Raw genomic sequence first — 21,637 nt, forward strand, 5'->3', positions numbered from 1 at the left:
AACATTCAAGGAAGTGATCTAAAATTCCTGGATCAACCCTTTGATCTAGAACAGCGCCATAATTCAATGGGTTCTTTCCTGACCTACACCACAACTCTATGATAGTAATAAAATTGTATTACACTGATCTCTTGTTGTGTCCATTAAATACAGTATGGGATTTATAATATGGCAGAATGGATGTCAGTATTTCAATTGTGCCTAATTATTCAGTTATACATTGAATGTATGTATCTTAAATTATTATATAATATAATATAAATATTATATTGTATTATGTTATATAGATTATAGATACTCAGTCCCTATCAGATTAGTATAGGTTACAGTAGTGAGGGTAGCAGCAGTAGCAGCAGGAGGGAACATGTCTGACTGAACTAAAGTTGAACGTCCATGCTTTTGTTTTGTCAGATTCTATTTCCGTCGTCTTATTCTCGCGCGGTTGCCAAGGTACCGAGCACGCCGCGTCCTCCAAATCTTTTAAATGGTCCAGGCCGACCAATGAGGTCAAACCTGACCGTACCAAAGGGAGGCGTGTTTTAGGGGTGCGCCGAGTGTCTCTGAAAATAATCCAGTTTTTCAAATTCATTAATTTATCCATTGAAATTACGGTTAAATAATCGTACTTAATGTCGTGTTTAAAGGCTGTAATATGTTTTTCAGAGGCGGACATGACGACGCCATATCTGTTGCACTGTGCTCGTGGGAGCTGGTGAATGGTATGACCCGCGGCAGCGTTGAAAGTTGGGTGAAAGTGGACCCTTGTGTCTGTTGGTTGCTAACGTTAGCTGCTAACAAGTACCTGCGCCACACGTCTGATCAGAGAAATCAACACGTCTGTGCTGGAGTGGATCAGATCCGTGGACCCTGGTGAGTAGCTCCGGTTAGACTCAAGGTGCTCAGGTGGAGATAAACAGGTGGAGGACATTGTTGTAACATCAGCATACTGATCACTGGTTCAACTAAATGAGGAAGGGATATAAACCATGCAAGCAGTGGATTCACTTAACTGTCCCTTCTAATGAAAATGTCCTCTTGCAGATTATCTTATACCAACATCTAACAACTCTATTATTCCACATGTGTGATCCATTCAGAAGTTCACGTGTTTTATTTGTACTTGCATGCCATTTAATACTCATATCATATTGTAAACTGTTGGAATTTATACCCATATAATATATATTTTTTTAAATATTTTAATATAAACATTATATAGCTGTGTGTGCGTGTGTCTAACAGCGTCTTATACTCTTATTAATTTTGTATACCATACATGCCTATATACTTCTAATAGTGTATATATATATTGTCTTCTATATATATCTATATATAGATATATATAGATGAGTCCATTTCAATTTCTTGAAGTATTGCCTTTTTTTATTCTCTTGTCAGCCTTGTTCTGACTGTCTGCTGCTGTAACAAGTGAATATCCACGCTGTCCGTTCAATAAAGTTTTATCTTTTTTCATCTTCTCTTGCATGATCCTGTTTTCTGCTGAAGGTCTGAATTTCCCTTGAAACCACGTTAGTTCCTCTGAAACCTGCAGAGAATACTGTGCTGTGGAGGTGATGTTGGGAAACCAGGATGGTCTTAGCTGGGCCCTCTGATTCCAAGAAGAGCTGTGAGGTAACATAATATCACACTTGCTGCATAAAAAGAGGAAGTCCACTTGAGTCTGAGAGGATATGAGTATTGTCTGGTTTAAAGGTCACACAAGGCTTCTTACTGCTTGGCTGTATTTGTATTTACACCCAGTTCCTCTTTCTCTGTCAGAGCAGGAAGCTAGGGCCGTGATGTTGAATCACCTTTTTTCCGGGTTTTCCTTTTCCTTTTTATTAGCAAGTTGAGTCTGGAGTCACATTGAAAATAGAATCTTGACCCTGTTCAGACCTGTGGGTGATAAAATGACTGAATCCTGCAGGAAACTTGTGTGTTCCCTTCTAGGTAATCTAGAGGTCAAAGGTGAGCTTCTTCGACCTAAACCTACCCTGATAATTTGAGTTGATTACCCCTTTTCTTTTGATTGATCGTGCATGAAATACATTCTGCTAAAGCACTGGCCAATCTGGATACCTGGATATAAACAACAGCGTGGGAAAAGGAGACTAGCCAAAGTACGTTGGTTTAATAATTGGCTCATTCTCCCCAAGGACTGTAACCAGCATGCAACAACTGTTCACCTTGGGCAACAGCAGCAAACACTACAGCGTGTAATTTTCTTTCTTAATCATTCTCAGTCCAGGAATGTGCATCCTGCAGCCCAGGAAAGTCAGTGTACACAGCAGGGGTCTTTTTGTATAGGCCCCTCTGTGAGTAAGTATTCCTCTCTGGAAAACAAGAAAAACAGTCGGCTGACACTGGCTGTAACTCTGAATCTCTTTCTTATATTTCAATGGAAAAACCATATGACTTAGCAAACGTAAATAACAGCTCATGATGACAGGGAGCATTTAGCAGTGGCGCAGAAGCGTCTACTGTTCTTCACATTTGTCTTTTGTAGAATCTGCCCAGACTTTTTTCCTTCATTAAGACAAGGGGGGACATAAAATGGGAGGAAGTGCATAGGTTGGTGGTGTCTGGAAAGCAGCTTACGGGGGTTTTAAGTTCATACCCACCACAAGACAGGGGCTCACCGCAGCCCACCAGTGTCCTGTCCAGGGGACGTGTACTTTTACATCAGTGGTATCAAAGCAGGAGAATGGCTCCAGCTTATATAATGTACTTGGAAGATGTTGGTGGATTCTATTCCACTAGTAACGGAGCCTTTAGTCTTTTCAGGAGCCCAAATTGTCTCAATCAGCATCTTTGCAGAGCTGGAGGGAAAAATAATATGAAAGTCATCATTAAATACTTCAGATAAAACAAAAAGTGAAACCATTTGTTTTATAAAATTGAGGTAGTTAAATCGAATCTCTTCTTTTAGTTATTAAAACTAACAAATGATTGACACTAATGTCTAAATTATCTTTCACTTCTTCATAACGATTCCAACAATGTTTTGTTTTTGTGGTGAACCCAAATGCATTAGCGTAATAGCAAAATAAGATGTATGTTTGTATTGATATGTGTGCAGAGAATCGTACAGTAACTCTAAAGCTATTCGTTAGTCAGTCACCGTGTTTGAAGTTTGGTTCATGAGTCTGCTCTCACAGTGTCTCTCTGACTGTCCATGCTGTTTTGTTGGATTATCAGTTTTTCGATCTCGGTGGTGGTGAGGCCTTGAGAGTTGAGCCGTCTTGGGAAAAACTGAGGGAATCCTTTCAAATTAAGACGTATGGTTGATGTCAGCGGTGGTAATATTGCAGTTTGTGCTCGACTTAGCTGCCACACAGACAAACACACAGGAACATTTAATCTTGTCTGTTACATCATCCTGCAGTAATAGTCTAACTTACCACTGCAGCCAATGTTCTGTTTCCTCTAGACTGATGCAAGTAGCAAGCCTGTGATTAGCTGCAAAATAAAACATTTTCCTACCAAACCTACACACCATCAATCCTGATGAATGCCAGCAAATAATAGTGTGGGCCATATTGGGCTCAACTAACTGTGGCCTGTAATATTATTACAGCCAACATCATTGTTGCAGAAGAATGTTTTTCTGTGCAGCAAAGCAATGAGTGCTGTTTCAGTCGAGTTACCCAGATTCAAGAGTTTGGCTAAAGCGTTGCCACTGAAAAATAACCACGCGGCCCTTGTTGCAGAAATACACCAAGTGTTTTTCCCTGTGTTGCAGGGACTGAGTCAGAAACCACATCGTTTTAAAGCTTGTATGTGTGTCTGTCTCATTGTCTGTTTCGTGGAGTTTCCTGTGTTTCTTAATTTTGATCTTGTGTGTGTGTTGTATTCTCTGACCAAGTGAAGCTGATTCATTATCCAATAAGATCAGTCATCGATGAGGTGCACATGGCCAGTGAATTGAGGTTCTTTAAAACCTTGTGTGTCAGGATCAGAAGAGAAGCCTCCAGTGTGGAGACTGCTGGTTTTGCTGGTCCTCAGTTTGGGATTTTAACATTGTGTATTGTGTCGTTTGATGTATATAATAAACCATTGGTTTGGGCTAGCTTTCTGATTCGTGCCAATGGTGGTCACTGTGATCTTACATGTTGTATTCCCCATTGGGCCGATCAATCGTGGGGTCTAACAGCCTTCCTTATGCACAGTGTAAGTGATGAAAATCCACAGGCCTTGTTTTGTGCAAAAATATATGCGGTAATATATATCTGAGGCTAGTATGAGTCTTCAGCTGTAAATAACTGTAACACTGTAGCCTGATAGTCTAATTGTGCAGATGAGGTTTGACCCACATGCAGAACAGACGCATTCCATTCTTCAGGGTTTCATCCTCTTATATTAAACCCATAGTGTGATTCCTCACTTTTAAAGAGTGGCCTTTACGTTTCTAGTTTCAGACGGGTTAAGGCCTCAGTCATACTCCATTGTGGACATGTGCGTGGTAAGGTGCAGACACCACAGACATGTTCTATAGCTGCTCTCTATGGTGTTGGCTTTGTATTCTTTTAAAGATGAATAGCAGAGGAGAGGGTACCAGAAAACCTCCTCATACAGTCCCTCGTCAAATTCATTCCATTTTTGTATCAGTACAACATTTCATCAGGAGTGCTCTCGTGGACCCTTTCATGTGTACGGATGCAGACAGTATAACAATGCTTAAACCCTCTTTGACTCAAATATCCTAGACAGTAGCAGTCACGTGTCCTCCCCTGAGGTCAGTGTGACTCCTTGTCCCGTCAAGTTCTGTTTCTACTGAACTCCACTGGAGGTCAGCAGCTGAGGAAGTGCATGCAGATTCCTCACATGCGAGCAACTGGTCTTGTGTTACTGGTTGAAGTTCTGAGCCAGAGACAAACTGACAGTGATGTGCTCGGCCAAGGTAATGTAGAGAGGAGGATCTTGCATGATGCACTTCATCTCTTTCTGTTTTTAATACAGCTCACAGCTGATCTGGCCTCCACATGAAGAAAACACTTTTGAAAATGCATCATGTGATTTGTGTGTGTCTGGCTGGTGAAGTATTACCTGTGTGTGGCTTCGTGTGCCAACAGTCCAAGTGAAGATTGAGTCAGAAATCATAATTGGGACAGAGGCTGGGAACCAGACACTTAAGACTGAGTCAACACTGACACAAATACAGTATCCAATTTGATGAGGTTGCAAGTCTGTGTTTGATACGTCACAATGAGTGTTCATCGGTTTTCATGAATCAGTACACACCCACTCGGTGTGTGTGTGGGAAGAGCATGGGTGTGTTGCTCGTGTATTTTTGGAGGATCTCCCTGTCAACCATCTGCTCCATCCCTCTAAGACAAACGACAGCAGTTTGGATGCCGACCTTCTTTTCATCTTTCCCTCCTTGGCTTTTTTTCTTGCCCATATGCCCATGCCTCCTCGGTACACGTGACAGAGACTATACCCTTCGGCTGTCAGCACCTCTGGCTATTTAGAGGTCGCTATTTAGCAACATGCTTCTGGGTAACCTTTACCCTGCTCCCCTACACCTGACCTGACCCACCAGCTTTCTAACCAGAGAGCTCATACAAACAGGTTTTAATACCAGTTTGTGTGTCCCTGTTGTGCAGAAAGACTTTGAATAGAAAAGGAGGATATCCAGACAAATACAACACGTGTGGGAAAAAATCATTTCACCTTACTGGCAGTATCCAGTATCCAACTTGTCACGTGCCGCCTTAAGAACCGGTAAAGTTCAAACAAGCTTGGTTTGTTTGCAGCATGATTGAGTATTTAAATGTCAACATACACTGAGTCACTGCAACCAGGCCTGATAACAAGTCCCTCTAGAAATTTGAATTTTAACGGTCGCCTGTTATCTCTGGGGAGGTACTCCCAAGACACCAATTGCTAATCTGAGCAAATAAGTGTTAAGACCAAAGCTCAACAGCTTGTGCTTGTCACCTGTGTCATTACTGTTTGAGAAGTTTTGTGAAGTTCATACTCGCTGCTCCAGATCGTTCTTGCTCTGCTCAGCCTGACTTTCTCAGGAGACTGGTTCCAGTGCGGTGCCGTTGAGTATCTGCACCAAACCGGGTCGCAGGGTGACGGAGACATGGCGTGCCTGGGCGTACCAGGGTGGAATCTCAGCAGTAATGTGAGATATAAGTCCCTGCATTAGTAGAATGTGTGCGTGCGCGTGTGTGTGTGTGTGTGTGTGGGGCTGCAACAAGTGACGCAGCTTGTGATTTTTGGTGTGAGAGAAAGGAGCTAGAGCTGCAGTAACTTTACACCTCATCTACTTTTAGAGGCCACTATAAAAAGACATTACTAGCTGATGAATTAAAAATGAGAAATCTGAAGAGAGCTAATGGTGTGTGGTTAGTAATCATCCAGTGGGTTGTCTGCATAGACTCATCATTGTGTAGGTGAACCAACATGTGAGTGTGCATCATAGATCATAGAGTATTTGGCCAAATGATAAAGCACCACATTCACTAATACTCTTAATCCACCTGTCTCCTCTGTGTCTCTGAGAGACGGTGTGTGTTCTCATGGGGGTGCGTTACCTCTGCCAGAGGGGCGGCTGGGATGCTCACAGGGTATTATGCTGAAAGTATTTCCCCCTGGCACAGAGATGGTGTAGCTTTCATAAGATTGAGCTAGACGGGAGGAAGCTGAAGAGAGGAATGACACAAAAGGTGGGGAAAAAAGAGATCTGAGAGGAGGAACAAAAAGCTGATTGTCAGCCAGGCCTAGTCTCTCGAAGGAAGGACGTTAAGGAAGGAAGGAAGGAAAGAAGTGGAGGTAGAGAAGGTGTTGGAGTTTGTTGACCCAGCTGAATTATTTGTTGTCTTATCCTATTACCCCTGCTGTGTGGTTTGGAGTTGAGAGCATCCACTTGCTTTTCCTCCACAGTGAGGGGCACAGTGGAAGTCCGCTCCCTGCTGCTGCCTCCGGATAATGACTGACCACTGCATGTGTTTGTGTTAGTCTCTAGAATGTGGCTGTGGTGACGGATTTCAATGGCCGATTTGTCTACACGTGTGCGTTGTGTGTGTGCACGCCACAAGTTGGTTTGGTGCACTCCGCCCTTGCAGACTGCTTTAAATAAGCACGGCTGTCTGTGTTTGCACACAAGGAGGAAGGGTAGCTGAGCCTCTGTGTGCAGGGCGTGAGGTAAAGCACTGATAGGAATGCAGACACGTGTATTTGCTGATATAGTCTTATAGGAGAAGGTGAACCCACCTGAACAGTTATCAGCATGTATCTACCTTCTCCTGCTGCGGCATGATGTTGTACTGTGTTATGGCAAAAGTTAAGTTCAGTTAAAAAACATTCCAAAATTCCAGGCGACCTTGTGTTGGTTTATGGGGCCTCCTGCATTGGCACTCCTATTATGAAAAATGCAGAGCACCCATTACAATGAATGATAATGAGGTGGGAGTTTAATGTTACTTATCTATTGTTTGTAGAAAACCATCAGTGTCAAGGAGTGTGTAAACCCACCTAAATAGTCAAACTCTGTCTTTCTTCTTTCTGATATTGTGTATATACTCAATCACAGCTGTAAAATCTCATAAGGCAATATGTTTTCCTGTGAGTAACATTAATTTTCAGTATCGACAGTCTACAACTTACACATAATAACTTTTACTATCAAGGAAAACAATTAAATGCTGGAAATTCCTGCAATACAAAACAAAATAGTTTGTTTTGTATTTCAGTTCAATCAACATAATCTTCCAATCATTGCTGCTCTTTACGTCTCGTCATGCTGTATTCATAGGAAGTAGTGTCAAACATGAGAACAGCATTTTTGAAAACGGTTATTTGCCAGAAAAATGCCACATGGAAGAAGAAGGATTCATTTGATGTTTTCAGTATTTGTAGCCGCAGTGTTTTTGGATTAAGACATAATATTTGTTTTGCAAACTCAGCCTTGGGAGGAAAGGCACAGTGTGTATTACTGATGCTGATAGAACTTAGTCAGTGAAAAAATCCTAACAATACCCAAAACACTGTTTAAAGCTAGGGTTGGTAATCCTTGATAAGTTAGCAAGGGCAGGCCCCACTTTGAAAACTGCAACTGACACATCCCACCCTCTCTGCCCTCTCAACAAAGCTTTACCCCCAAAACACATTAATGTGAACTGACTGACAACTGACAGAAGCCGACTTTTCCATGACTCTAACTTCTGGCTATTGTCTCTGCCTCACTGGTGTACATCTTACCGATCATGTGCAGTGAGAACACAGGCAGGCAAGTCGGTTAGTGTCATAAAGGAAGGCCAGCCAAATTAAGTGATTGATCGTGTTTATTACAGTCCTGCGAGGGCCACAGACAGCACCATTTTTTCTTTTTCTTTTTTAGATCACTTTATGTATTGATGGCTTTCAGGATGTGAAAAATATTTTAGTGTTTCAGAACCAATTTACCAACCCTACCCTTGATTGAGTACATCAGGTGGCTTTAAAAAAATCTCGGTGCATTTCCTGAATTGCTTGTGCCACTGGCACAGCTTCTGGCAATGGAACTTCATAAGAAAGAAGGCGTAATGAAAGAGTTGAGAAGGTCATGTGATTATCGAGAAAAGACTCCTGCTTCCTGTTCTCCCAACTCTCTTCCTGCAGAGGGGGGTGGAGTCCTCCTCAGCAGTGGGAGGAGAGGGAGGGGAGCATATTAGACTAAGGAGCTGGGAGACGCTCAGGTTAGTGTTTGTTTAGCTCGCTCAAACGCAAGAGCTCACCACACATACAGGGGCTTGTACCACAGAATCCTTCCCGCTCCTTTCAGTCCTGTGCTCCAGAGACTCGGTTTAGGGATCTTACAGCCTGCACACATCACGTAAGTAAACGTTACCTTCACTCTTGTTTAACCCGATCACCGTTTCTGAACTGTGTAGACTTCAGGTTGTGTCTGTTTTCTTAAAAAGGTAGGAGGGCTCCTTGCTCTGACAGCAACATCAGACTTTACACTTGAGAGTGCTGTTTTGACTTTATTATCTTTGTCAGTATTTGTCCAGGGGGTTTACTCTTTTGTTCCCTTGTGTTGCCTTTTTATCAGTTCATAGGTTGAGGATGATAGCAAGAGGACGAGCATTACGTCCTCTGTGTGACACTTGTTGAATTGATACAAAGCCACTGAAAAGTTGGATTATAACGGAGGCAGCTATTGTCCATTTCTGTGTCTCTGCCTGTGCTTCCTTGTCCTTGACATGGTATGCCAAATCTAAAAATACTGGTCATGATTTTAACATTTGCCACAACTGCTCCTGGACTATTTTCAATCCATCAGCTGAAACGGGGTAAGAGGCTGTGTGGCAGGCTGTCAGAGTGCATGTATTGTTTCTTATATAACTTTAGGATTGACATTTTATTTCCAGCACAAAAAGTGTTTCAGGGAGTTATCGTGTATTTCACACTATCAGACAGACACGTGTTAATGGGGGTCAAAGATTTAACAAAAAGTCTGATGACATGTGACATTTCAATTGTGTTTTTAAGCCTGTATGTCTCAGTTCATATCACCTCAGGCTTTTGGCTAAAACAAACAGAAACTCACTTTTTTTAGACTATCAGCAGCACCCCTCTGTCAGTGTGCAGCTCCTCAGGGTTTATAAAGGGTTAATTGTTGAAGAATGAGTCATATGTGTTACTGTGTTTGTACTTGTGAGTGCAACCAACTGTGTGTGTGTGTGTATTTGCGTGTAGTAAGTAAGTAAGTAAGTAAGTAACTAAGTAAAACACTCCCTGTATCCAAGCCAACAGTGCGGCCTAGCCACGGAGGCGACTCCACAGTGACCACTCTCCCTGCCACAAGTGTGTGTGCATGTTTGTGTGTGGGGTGGGGGTGGGGGGGCAGGGGACAGCAGCCATGGTAGAGGGCAGGAGTATGTGATTGCATCCACGCCTGCATGCCTCTGGAATGTATTCATCACCACGTTGAGGGGTGGGGGGGCTTTATCTCCGTACATGAATGTTTGCCTTCAGGCTTCAGTGTTGAAGCATAGAGCAGCTTACGTGTTCATATGACTGTGGAGATGTGTACGTCATGCAGTAGTCAATCTTTTTGTATGACTGTGGAGATGTCTGCGTCATGCATTAGTGGATCTTTGTGTGTGCGTGTGAGTGTGTGTGTGTGTGTGTGTGTGTATGGGCCAACTACTGATCCAACATATTCAAACATAGATCTCTTTTCACACCTGCAGATCCCTTTGGAGAGTATCATCACATAGCTACACATAATCAGCAGAAATTCTTTGCTGGGTCAGAGGTGTATCTCCCTCCAGAGGCTCAGCGATGTCAGAACCTCTACGGGCACTGTAAATCTTGGAGCTTGTAAGGTGTCATGCTAGTTATCCTGTACAGGGAAAAAAATTGCCAGCCAACATCCTTTACTTGTTATTTGTGAAATAAAACAGGCACAAGTAGATTTCCTCAATTAGAACCTCAGATCATCAATATGTACCATTTAAAAAAAGTTAAACTTTATGTTATCATTTTGTAAAAGAATAATCTTTTAATTTGAGAAAAATCTTAAATACACTTGAAATATTTTCTACAGGGTCTTTCAAAACGAATACGCTCAAGGATCTACATGTCACTGGAAAGAGTAGGAAGTTCTCTGCTTGTCTATCAATAAATTATCCACTGATGGTGATGTGCTACTTTTACAATCTTGTCAATGTTGCAAATGGATTTTGTCATTTTTTCTATTTGGCTGACATGGGCACATGGCAGATGTTATAATATGTGTTTCCTTAACCGCTGGGCTCAGTTCTCCTGAGGGACGACTCGGCCACCTGCTCTCCACTGATTACCTCCTCAGTCAAATCTCTGTTCATGCCTCACACACAGAGAAACAGAGGATGCTGACATTCATGGATGCACAGATGCACATGCACATGAGACAGGATTTCATTTGTCCCCTCCCCATCCCACCCTTGGGTGTAATTGTGCATGGATGTGTGAGTTTCCTGAGGCCACAGACACAGACAGTGATGGGCAGCGAGTTGGAGGAGGGGGTGGAAGAGTGCAGCAAAAGATGGAGGGTGGGGGATGGCACACAAAGATGGAGCTAGATGCTATAATAACTGCCTGCTTATGGTTGAATGGTTGTTTTTGCAGTCGACTGGACCCTAGTGCACATAACGGTTGCATAACCCCTCTAGTCCAGACACTTCAGTCATGCATGTCAGTCGAGTTCTCCTGCGGCCAAGAGCTGTTTTCTGTACGAAATGAGCAGCGTGACCAGAGCTGACAAGTGCACAGCACTTTGTGTGGGTCTCTGCAATACGACCAAAATCTCATATCCATATATAGGTCATTTCATATCCAGATGTTAAGTTGTTACAGCAGCTCCTACCTCCTTCCAGATTAATCTGTAATTCTTTACCATATGTTCTACCACCGGCCAAACCCTCCTGCAACGTTTATTATTTTATTTTTTTGGAGCACTCAACTCTGCTTTTGTGGCTCTGATCCATAGACTGTCTGTACTGTTTGACATGATTCTTGTGCAGGTGGAGAAAGAGAGGTGTTGAGAGTCAGTTGTGGGGAATGGTCTGTGGTATAGTTTACTAAATTATAGATTTGTGGTCAGTGTCAGAGCTAGCGTCTATGTTACTACGTATTGAAACTCTATTGGGAAACACCGTTGTGAAACTCTGTACTGTAACTCTAGCCGACTGTCCTGCTAAAACTAGAACAAACATATTGCAGCAGTTTTTGTTTTTTTTACTTTAAACCACTGATATATCTTAGGGGAACCAGAACCTCACAATATATCCCAGATAGGTGTAAAATATGGGCCCTTTAAAGGTTGAATCGTGTGACGTCTGTGCTCTGGTGCTTGTCTCTCTGTCTTCATTAGCTGTCTTTGGAGCTCCCTAAATCAGTCCTGAGGGGGAGTGGCTGATAACCTTTTGAACCCTTCTGTTGAGATTTTATTGACTTAAAAACTGAACAGGGGTGTTCCAGTGGGGTGATGGGCCGAGGCTTGTGTCCCACACACATAATCTGACTCACACAAGCTGGGTATACAAGCAAATGAGGTTGGATTGTTATTCAACCAGAAGCCTCAATGAAGATGCTTCAGTCGAATCAAGCGTGAAGTGTTCAAACAGTAACAATGAGAAAAGAAAGCAACGAAAGGGACCTTCATTTTGTTACGATTGCACATGCCATCTTTTCTTTACTTAATGTTTTCTTTCTAGGTAAAGTGATAATGAGAACTAAGGTGTAGCAGCATGGCTCTATGAATGGCTATTATGATCATTGGCAAAGAGGCAAGTCCAAGCGCCCAGAAATAGATGAGCAGAGGTCACCATAAAGACAGGTTTACCCTGCTAGTCACACAGACACACACACACACAGTCAGAGGCAAACACTCCAGCTGAGCACGTTTGTTTGTTTTTCTGTCGCTCTCACACGTTTCCTGTTGTGCAATGCGTCACTGCTTCCTGCTCATCCCTCCAGTAGAAAACGAAACGCTGACTTACTAGCCACAAAGTCCCCACTGGTCTTTGTCCCTCTGCTTGGGGTGAAGGTGACTCTTCCAGGTGTTAATGAAACACGGATCTTTCTCAGACATTGACAGATTGAATATACTTTTTTAGCACCGACCTTCACTTTTTTCCAGAGCAACATACTGAATACTCTCCAGCACTATAAAGATTGTTATTCACCCTGTGAAGGCCGGATATAACTGCATGTTTATTAAAATATTTTTCTCAATTTCCTTTGTATTGATGTTTTGCATTCTTCTAAAAGTTGTACTCAACTGTGTGTCCCTGAGGCAATACCCACCATGATACCACTTACTTTTGCTGTGTTCACACAACTCTGGAGTTCTTAAGCTCCAAAAAAAAACTGTCCTAGTTTTATTTAAACCTCTGGGGTTGCATTCGCCTACATTTTCTTCCTGATTGGGTCTTCTCCGTCATGACTCAAATATCAGTGATGAATACAACATTGATTATGAACTATAAGCATTGCTTACACTGTCAGACTGTCAGTAACCTCATCGTCGGTCCAAGCAAAGAAATCCCTGCTCTTGCTTTTCACTATTACTGTTCCTCATAGTATTTTCTGCAACTAAGGAACCAACTGCAGTCGACAATCCAGTCCCTGTTTGCACTGTCATGTGACATGTCTATAGGTGTGTTATCACAGGCAGGGATTATATCTGATACAGAGCTAAACGTTTTTCCAGGTTGAAATTCTAAAAAGAAAATGTCTTGGTGTAGACCTATCCTGAACAACACTGTCTGACTAGTGTGTTATTCTCTTCTATCATACTTAAAGGGAAAGCATGCATCTCTCCAGAGAAAGTCCATTGCCACATTCAATAACTCTCCTCAAGTAGTTTCCATCCAATGCAACAAGCAGCTATTTGAACAAAGCCCAAGATCAGTATATTTTCTTTAAGCTCAACCAGACTTCCGAGGAGAGAGTGAAGTGACATCGTTTTAGGCAGAGTATCTCTTGTTTTCTACACAGTCTGGGGTAAACGTCCGCTGGGACCAAGGCCACAGCGATAGGACAAGCCAGCTGGCGTCACAGAGCACATACAAATGCACCATGTTCATGTTGAACAATGTTTGGACCCTCACAGTGCTGTGTCTTCCTGTTTTGGGTGTATAAAAACGATCAGACATGTCCTGGCGGTTCTTCTTCCTCTCTCCTCCTGAAATCCACTTCCTCACATGCTGATGTTTGCTATTTATTCCATCACTCAGTTACTAAGTGGTAGAAAATATTGGTGAGTCAATGGCTCCCAGTCACAGGCTCTCCCTATAATTAATGTTATGCAGGCTGATTGGTAGATGACCATGCTCATTCAGTTATGGTTAAGTGCTAGTCATCTCTTCCTTACATCTAGAGCTTCCCTCACCATCCGTTCTAACATAGAGTAAAAACGTACACACTTCTACCCTCACCTCTATTCTTTTTTGTCTCTTGCTTATATGCTACTCAACCTCTCAAACACTATAAAACCTCAATTCTCTCATTCACACACACACGCACACACACATGCTGCAGACATCATTACCCACTAATATGGCGGTTGGAAAGCCAAATGTAAATGCAGTCAGATTCAGCCCAGCGGTTAGAATAGTTTTATGATAATCGAACCGAGCAAGTTTCCATCATGCAATAGAGAATGTCATTCCGTGGTCTGTCACTGTGGTCGGTGCCTGTGGTAATCTCGTGGCTTTTGGAGACATCAGCTGTTTGTGTAGCTGCAGAACAGAACATGTATGGAAAATAAGAGACGGAAAGTTAGAAAAACAAGACGAACAAGGCAGGCTCAGGGGATGTTTTTGTTTCCCTGAGAAGTTACTGCAAACTCATCGAAACATCAACATACATGAATGGACCCATGCTTGACCAATTTGAATGTTTTTCTGTGGCAGCCAGAGGTGTAATACACATATAAGCCCCACAGCAGTCATGGCTTGTAGCTGTCTGAACCTGAAGGCTAAGGAAATAAACGATAGTAGCTGCAGTCTTGTTGGACCAGGGACTATCTAGGCCAGTGTGTAGATGGCTCCTCTCAATATCGAGCTTTGAAGGAGGACTGGGTTTTCATTGACATTCTCCCAAGTTTATTTAGCAGCTTTGCCTGGACCCTTTTAAGTCCTTTTTTTCTAGATAAGCAATAAAAAAACATATCTACAATAAATATTCTTTGTAGTTCAAGATCTCTCATGTTATCCAGATTGCCATAACTCTTTTACACCAAAACTTTGGTGGGTGTTTGAATAAACCCACTTTCCCATTGCCAGTGTAGGAGCTAGTCCTTCAGGTTTGTCTTCCCAGGTGCATCATGTTTGACATCACAAATATACCAACAACTGAGGATCTCTCTCCTCGTTGAAACAATAGCGTGTTCATCCAGTGTGTCATTTTTTCATCACTGCCGATTGTATCCATTCAATTCAGTATAAAGTCAGATGTCTGTGGGTTTTTTGACCTGTCAGAAATTCGATAAAAGCATTGTTATTCCTTCTTTAATCCGGCAGTGGAGTTAGGCACTGAGCCAGACTGATGATTGTGTGATAGTAAGAGCTGGAAACAAATGACAAAGTCCAACCATTGGGTGTTCTTAGAGACTGTTTGTGGACATGAAGAGACTCTAAATCTGGACTAAAAAGATGTGTTTTTTCAGCAGAGGCCTTTGTACGGGTAATGACAAGGCCAAAGCGTACGGAACCTGAGGTAGCTGAGGTTTCTGAGACCAGACAGTTTGTCTTCACCATTTCTGGTAAAGTCATTCTCTAGGATGTGTTTCTATGAATGGACATTTAATGTATACAACCATTTCTATAATTACCTGTAGCTACTGCATTGAAGCTGGTGAAGAGAGTAGCTGGGCACAAGGCCTTTTTTTCTGGTGAGGCCGTTTTTCCTCATTTCCAAGAAGGTCCTTGTGATTTTCAAGAAAAGCATTTGAGCACTTCTAACATGGGAAATGTAAACACAAATGAACATATATGTCTTAAAGGCATAGGATTCTAAATGTACTGGCAATGTGTGCGTGTATACATACATACATACATACATACATACATACATACATACATACATACATACATACATACATACATACATACATACATACATACATACATACATACATACATACATACATACATACATACATACATACATACATACATACATACATACATACATACATACATACATACAAACAAACGCACACACCCTCCATCAGACTGTGGATGTGGTGGTTATGTGGCATGTAACCATACAGCTGCCTGCATGCTCCACTCATAAATAGGTTATACCTGTACTCACATATTCTCTGGGCTGGATTCCATGCCAACAGTCGAGTTGCATTGTGGGTCATTAAGGAACCAGATTGTGACTAGTAAAATACATACCCCTGCTTCTGTGCATTGATTATCATCCACAGAGTACGCTTTATAACTAACTACAGGCATGTGTGTGTGTCATCAGCCATATCTCAAAAGTTCAGACATGGATTGTCATCATCTCCTGTGAGTCTCATCTGGGAATCTTTCTTCCTCTGACTGAAACTCATGAAACACACGCTCCTTTATTTGCCCATAAGATGAGAACATTTCTTCTCACTTTGAGCATTCTCTTTCTTCTGCGAAAAATGTTTCCATAATAGTATTTTTTTTCTTTTTCCTTTTTTTGCTCCTCTGCCTAAATGTATTCCCCAGGGCTTTGCCTAAAGGCTCTAGGTGGCATGAGGTTTGGGAATCATTATTTTCTGTGATGCAAATGTGTTTTAATTTAAGCTGAACTATTTTTAACCCTCCTTTGGTTTGTCACATGGTAAAGATGAAAGTACAGTGTGTGACTATGTCTGCGCTGATTTAGGCTCTTGAAGTACCTGAAAGTGTGTGTGTGTGTGTGTGTGTGTGTGTGTGTGTGTGTGTGTGTGTGTGTGTGTGTGTGTGTGTGTGTGTGTGTGTGTGTGTGTGTGTGTGTGTGTGTGTGTGTGTGTGTGTGTGTGTGTGTGTGTGTGTGTGTGTGTGTGTGTGTGTGTGTGTGTGTGTGTGTGTGTGTCCAACCGTAAGCTGTCATGGTTGCTTTTGCTCTATCTGCTGCTGGTCTGCTGCTCAGAGATGGGAGAGGGAAGGAGATGTAGTGAAAACAGGATCACATGTTGAGGGAGGCAGGGAAGGAACACTGCTATAAAAAGACTAATTAAAAATGTGTGGATACATTCGTTAGAGGTGGAGGTGAGGAGGGGGGAGAGAAACGGGGCGCACTGACTGTGTGATGTAACCCTGGAGTGTAATGTTGTAAACTATAAAGAAAGGGAGGGGGGGTGTCGGGAGCAGATGGAGAGAATTGTTTTTCTGGGAGATCAGAGCTCGAATATAGACGAACATTGTTTTCATCGGCAGCGCTTTGAACTCCTAAAACTGACTCAATTGGTGCTAAGGCTACATCCACACTGTTAGATTTTCATTTGGGTTTTAGAGCTGTTAAAACTGAGCAGTTTGGAAACAAGGCCGGCCCCTTTTTAGTTTTAAAACTCTGGGGATGTGTTTTAGTCTGAGCAGAGAGAAACAGAGATGTTTGGAAACAATGACATGGAGACTTGCTACCGCTTGCTGATTGCGTCTTTTTCGGTTGCAACATAGCCTTCGCAAATTCGTCACGCTCTTTTCACATTACCCTTTCAAAAAGAAAGCAACTGGCATTACCCTCAGCTACCAGTGTAGAACACAACATGGATAATCACATGCAAGCTTGGCTGATTTTGTTATATTTGTTTACATTGTTGTGCAGTAAAATTCTAAATTTTACAGTAATACAACTGTTTAAGTGTGGAGGAGAAAATTTGTTATTGGAGCAATCTGGAGAGAGATCATTTTAGTTTGAAAACATGGTGCCATGAAGATGTCGAAACAGGGGAGGGGGAAAAAAACACTCTCTTCTTCTTTGTTTAGGTTTAGTTACTGTAATCATTGCATGTCAAGCACCAACTGAAAGCTGAATTTCCAAATTAAAGCTAAGGAGGACTGTGAATAACATAATCTGGTTGTTCACACTTTGTCTCCTCTGTGATGAGACAAAGAGCTCCACAGGGTGACCAGTTGCGGAGGCTTTCAGTGTTTTTCTCTGTGTTTTCACATCACCCTGCTGCGCTTGATGCAACTCAATGTAAAATATTGCAGCTGTTTTGCCCGTTGCCCCCCCCCCCTCCCTTTCTCTACCCCCTTTCTCCCTTTCAAAGAATTTTTCATTTGAATGAAAACCCTGCCTCAGTGTTTTGTTCCGCTCAGAGGGGGGAGGGGTCCGATTGGTCAGAATCCCTTTCGAGGCGGACCAATGCCTGCACACCTCCCCGCCTCCCACCCCGCCCCCCGTGCCCCACTGAGGCTCCTGGCCTGACGTGCGATTGGCCGGCTGGGAGGAGCCAGACTGGATATTAAAGCCTGTCCCGTCTGCTCCACTTCAGTGTTGAAGAGAGTCCGTCTGTCATCCACAGGATAGTGTGTGTGTGTGTGAGAGTGTGTGTGAGAGAGGGAGTGTGTGTGTGTTTCAGTGTGAGTGGATGTTTTTGTTCTTGAGAGGCGGACGACAGGAGAGTTCTACCGATATCTTACTTGGACTTCCATCTGTTTTGAACTCTCTACAGGACTGTGAGGCTCTGCTGCTGAGCTACCAGCTGGCTTTTTGTGCCTGACCACAGCTGGACGGACAGACGGAGGCTGAACAGACATTGTGACGGGGATCATAAAGGCTGTCGTGTTGCCGGGATCCTTGCTGGCTGATCTACCAGACCTGTTTTGGAGATAAAGAGCTCCCATCAGATCAGCTGTACTGGGGCTGACCCCGACCCACAGCCTAACCCCCTTCTGGGTCACCGCTGAGCTAACAGAGTGGTCTGGCCGGACCCGATGTGGAATTTCACCCCGACTGACCCTGTCCCACAAGTAGCCTCTCACTGAGCCCGGACTTGGAAAAAGGAGGGTTAACGGAGAAGAAAGGAGGAAGAAAAAGAGATAAGTGAGAACAGCAGCAGCAGCAGCAGCAGCACATTGACCGGGTAAGGAAGTTAAAGGGGGTCTCTAGGAGTGAGGGTGCAAGGCTCGGAGGAGGGGGAGGAGAGTGGGAAGAAAAGGGAGAGTACAAAAGAGCTCTTTTCTTAAGCTTAGAGAGGACATGTGGGAGCTCTAAAAGGATGTTCGTGGACCATTAGATCATCACACACCTCATGTTTACTACATTCTGGTTGTCACATTTAAGCTAGAAAACACTTCAGTTTACATTTAACACACTAATCATTCTCCTCTTCCTTCCCACAGCTCATAATCTCAGCTTTTCTCTTCCTTGTGATTCATTTTAAAGACATTTTGACTGAAAATCGTTCCTTTCTCTCCGTCAGATCCTCCAGCATGCCAGTTGAAACGCTGCGGCCTTCAGACGGCCGCTTAGCCGGAGTTCCCTTCACCTCCGCCATGCCCTTCAGGATACTTAACAAGGGCCCGGATTACTTCCGTCGCCAGGCTGAGCCCGGGGCCCGTAAACTGAGTGCGGTGGAGCGCCTGGAGGCCGACAAGGCAAAGTACGTCAAGAGTCAGCAGGTGGCCCTCACACGTCAGGCTCCTATTAAACCACCAATCATCCGCAAGCCCCTGGTCCCTCCGGGGATGATGTTCCAGTGTCAGATCAGCACTCCTCCAGCCCGCAAGTTCCCCCGCTGCCCAGTGGATGTGGAAAACAGAGGAGGAAGAGAGGGACCAGGAGGGAGGAGAGGACCTGCTCTTAACTTGGATATTCTGAATAATCTAATCAATGATGTATGTGACGGACCATTGCCCAGTTCCCAGTCCTCTTCCTCTACCTCCCCCTCCTCATCATCTCCTTCATCAGGAGCTAAGAGCATCGGCAGCAGCCTGTCAGCAGAACAGGAGAGGAGCAACAGGCTCCTGAACAACCTGAAACCTGTGAACAACGCCAACACCAACTCTTCATCCAACTCCTCCTGCACCTCCTCACCACTCAGTAACAACCTCCGTGCCCCTCCAGCAGAACTCACCCGACGTCCACCCCCGGTTCCAGCACGAGCGCCACGCGTCGGGCTCCCTGTGCCCTACAGCTCCCCGAACTCAGTGACAGTCCGCAGGGTGGACGTCCGGCCTCAGGCAGTGATAAGGAAGCCCCTGAGGGCCATGCTGCAGATCAGGCCCAGACAGACTCCACAAGGTCAAGTTGCGCACCCCCAAGTTCCACCCCCGCCTCCACCTACTCACAACCAACCCCAACCTCAATCTCAGCAGAGCACCCCCTCACAAACTCTGCCCTCCCCTCCCGCCTATCTGCCACCCAGTCCCATGCTGGTTAGAGCGGGCATGATCCCGCCAGCCTCGCCCGCTTTCACCCGTATATCAAACGCCAGCTCCAAGGGGTCGGCCCGCAAGCACCCGTCCTTGCACCGCTCCAAATCGGACCTGAGCGACCGTTATTCCCGTGCCACAGCCGACCTCGAGCGATTCTTCAACTACTGCGGGCTGGACCCGGAAGAGGTGGAGGTGATGGGCGGAGTGGAGCGCTTCACAAGAGCCAACTCGGACATTATTTCCATCTCCAAGCTCCGCAGCGTCAGCACGCCCAGCTCGGAGTGCGGAGAGGAGGCCGAGCGGGTGAGGGAGGACGAGGGCGAGGAGGACGGGGCCGCCAGGGCCAATGAACGGGTCCCGTACGGCATCTCCGTCATTGAGAGGAACGCGCGAGTCATCAAGTGGCTATATGGCATCCGTCAGGCCCGAGACACTAACAACGCTGTTTCCAACGTATAGACTAACGAGGACTTGAAGGAACTTGAAATAAACAAACAGGGAAGCAGAACTTTTTATACGTACACACACGTCTTTTTATCTGGGCTGCAAGTCAGGACTGCCTCCCTGCAAGACTCCATGGACCGTACATTTCCTTTTTCCTTCACTTGATCTTGTAAAGCAATACTGGTATACGAAAGCAATAATAGACTGGTATAAATGATGATGGTGAGGATGAAGCCAGGTGATGTTTGCAATTGTTCCTCATGTAAAGGTACTTAATGTGTGTGTGTTTGTGTGTATGCGTGCGTGTGTGTGTAGCAGACAGCTTGGCAGCACAAAGATAAACTGGAAATTAGCCACACACACACACAGTGTGGTGAGTGTCCAGCGAGCCAGGAAGAGAACCACGTTGATACTGTGAAACGTCACAAGAAAAGCTTCCATAAACACATTTGTATTTTTTAAAAACCATTTTGGCTGTTAGACTGTTATTATTATAAAAACATTTGTCCGCATGTGAGTGAAACATTTGTTCACAATTTACTTTAGGGTCAGTCATCTCAACGGAAGCACATGTATTGCTCTCACACCGGTGGTCAGCCCACGGCACAGATGTACATTCAGGTCATTTACAGTAAACATGAGCAGCTGCAGTTCGTGGAATCTGTATATTTGACGATAACATTTCTCTAGAAAAATCAGAAAAAATAGTTTTGTGTTTCGGATGAAGCTGCGCTGGTGCAGCCAGAATAATCAGTTTACTGCGTACTGTATGTCTTAGCACGGATGAGAGAGCAAGTCATATGATGATCTCATAATTGGATGGTTGAAGTAAGTGAAGCATGAACAGTTTTTTTGCCTCCAGAGAAATAATCAAAGGATGGCTAAAAGGAAGACTGAAGAAAATGCTCATGGATTAAAAGAAGAATATACCTATGGTGTATAAACATGTCTGTTGTTCTGAAAGTGTCTCAGGAAGATGTACTTGGCATACTAATGAAAATGGACCAATATTTATTTGAAAAATGTAAATTAAACATATTTTTAATTATTGGACGACTGCGTACAGTCTTTTTGTGCTCTTAAGTGCAATCCGATGAAATCTACAGAGAAGTTTATTTAGGATCACATTGAAACACAAGCTAATACAGGCACCAGTCACAAGTGTGAATGTTGTAAACAAGGGAATGCTACGTGTAACAAGTTCCCTGCTGCTCCGTGGGGAGCACTACAGAGAGTGAGACTGTAGTGTGTTTATTTGACTTCCTGTTTGTCGTGGTGGGAGCAAGAGAGGAGGTCTGTCTCCCCTGTGCGAGCTCTCCACCCTCGGCCTCCAGCTGCTTTTAGCCTTTCCTTCTCCGTAC

At 43.8% G+C, this 21,637-nt stretch overlaps 1 protein-coding gene across 2 annotated transcripts; it reads left to right on the plus strand.

The window, feature by feature from the left end:
- The first annotated feature begins 801 nt into the window (after positions 1-801).
- wu:fa11c10 (protein FAM110A) lies at positions 802-21,329 on the plus strand. Of its 2 annotated transcripts, XM_061074481.1 has the most exons (4): positions 802-870; positions 1,507-1,632; positions 18,128-18,538; positions 18,878-21,329. In XM_061074481.1, the coding sequence occupies exon 4, from the start codon at positions 18,888-18,890 to the stop codon at positions 20,289-20,291; it is 1,404 nt and encodes a 467-aa protein (XP_060930464.1). In that variant the 5' UTR covers positions 802-870; positions 1,507-1,632; positions 18,128-18,538; positions 18,878-18,887; the 3' UTR covers positions 20,292-21,329. The 2 variants fall into 2 exon arrangements, with proteins under 2 accessions (XP_060930464.1, XP_060930465.1); XM_061074482.1 differs by lacking the exons at positions 802-870; positions 1,507-1,632 and adding an exon at positions 8,723-8,824.
- The last annotated feature ends 308 nt before the right edge of the window (positions 21,330-21,637 follow it).

The sequence above is a fragment of the Limanda limanda genome, chromosome 7 (assembly GCF_963576545.1).
Source record: "Limanda limanda chromosome 7, fLimLim1.1, whole genome shotgun sequence".
Classification (NCBI taxonomy): Eukaryota; Metazoa; Chordata; class Actinopteri; order Pleuronectiformes; family Pleuronectidae; genus Limanda; species Limanda limanda.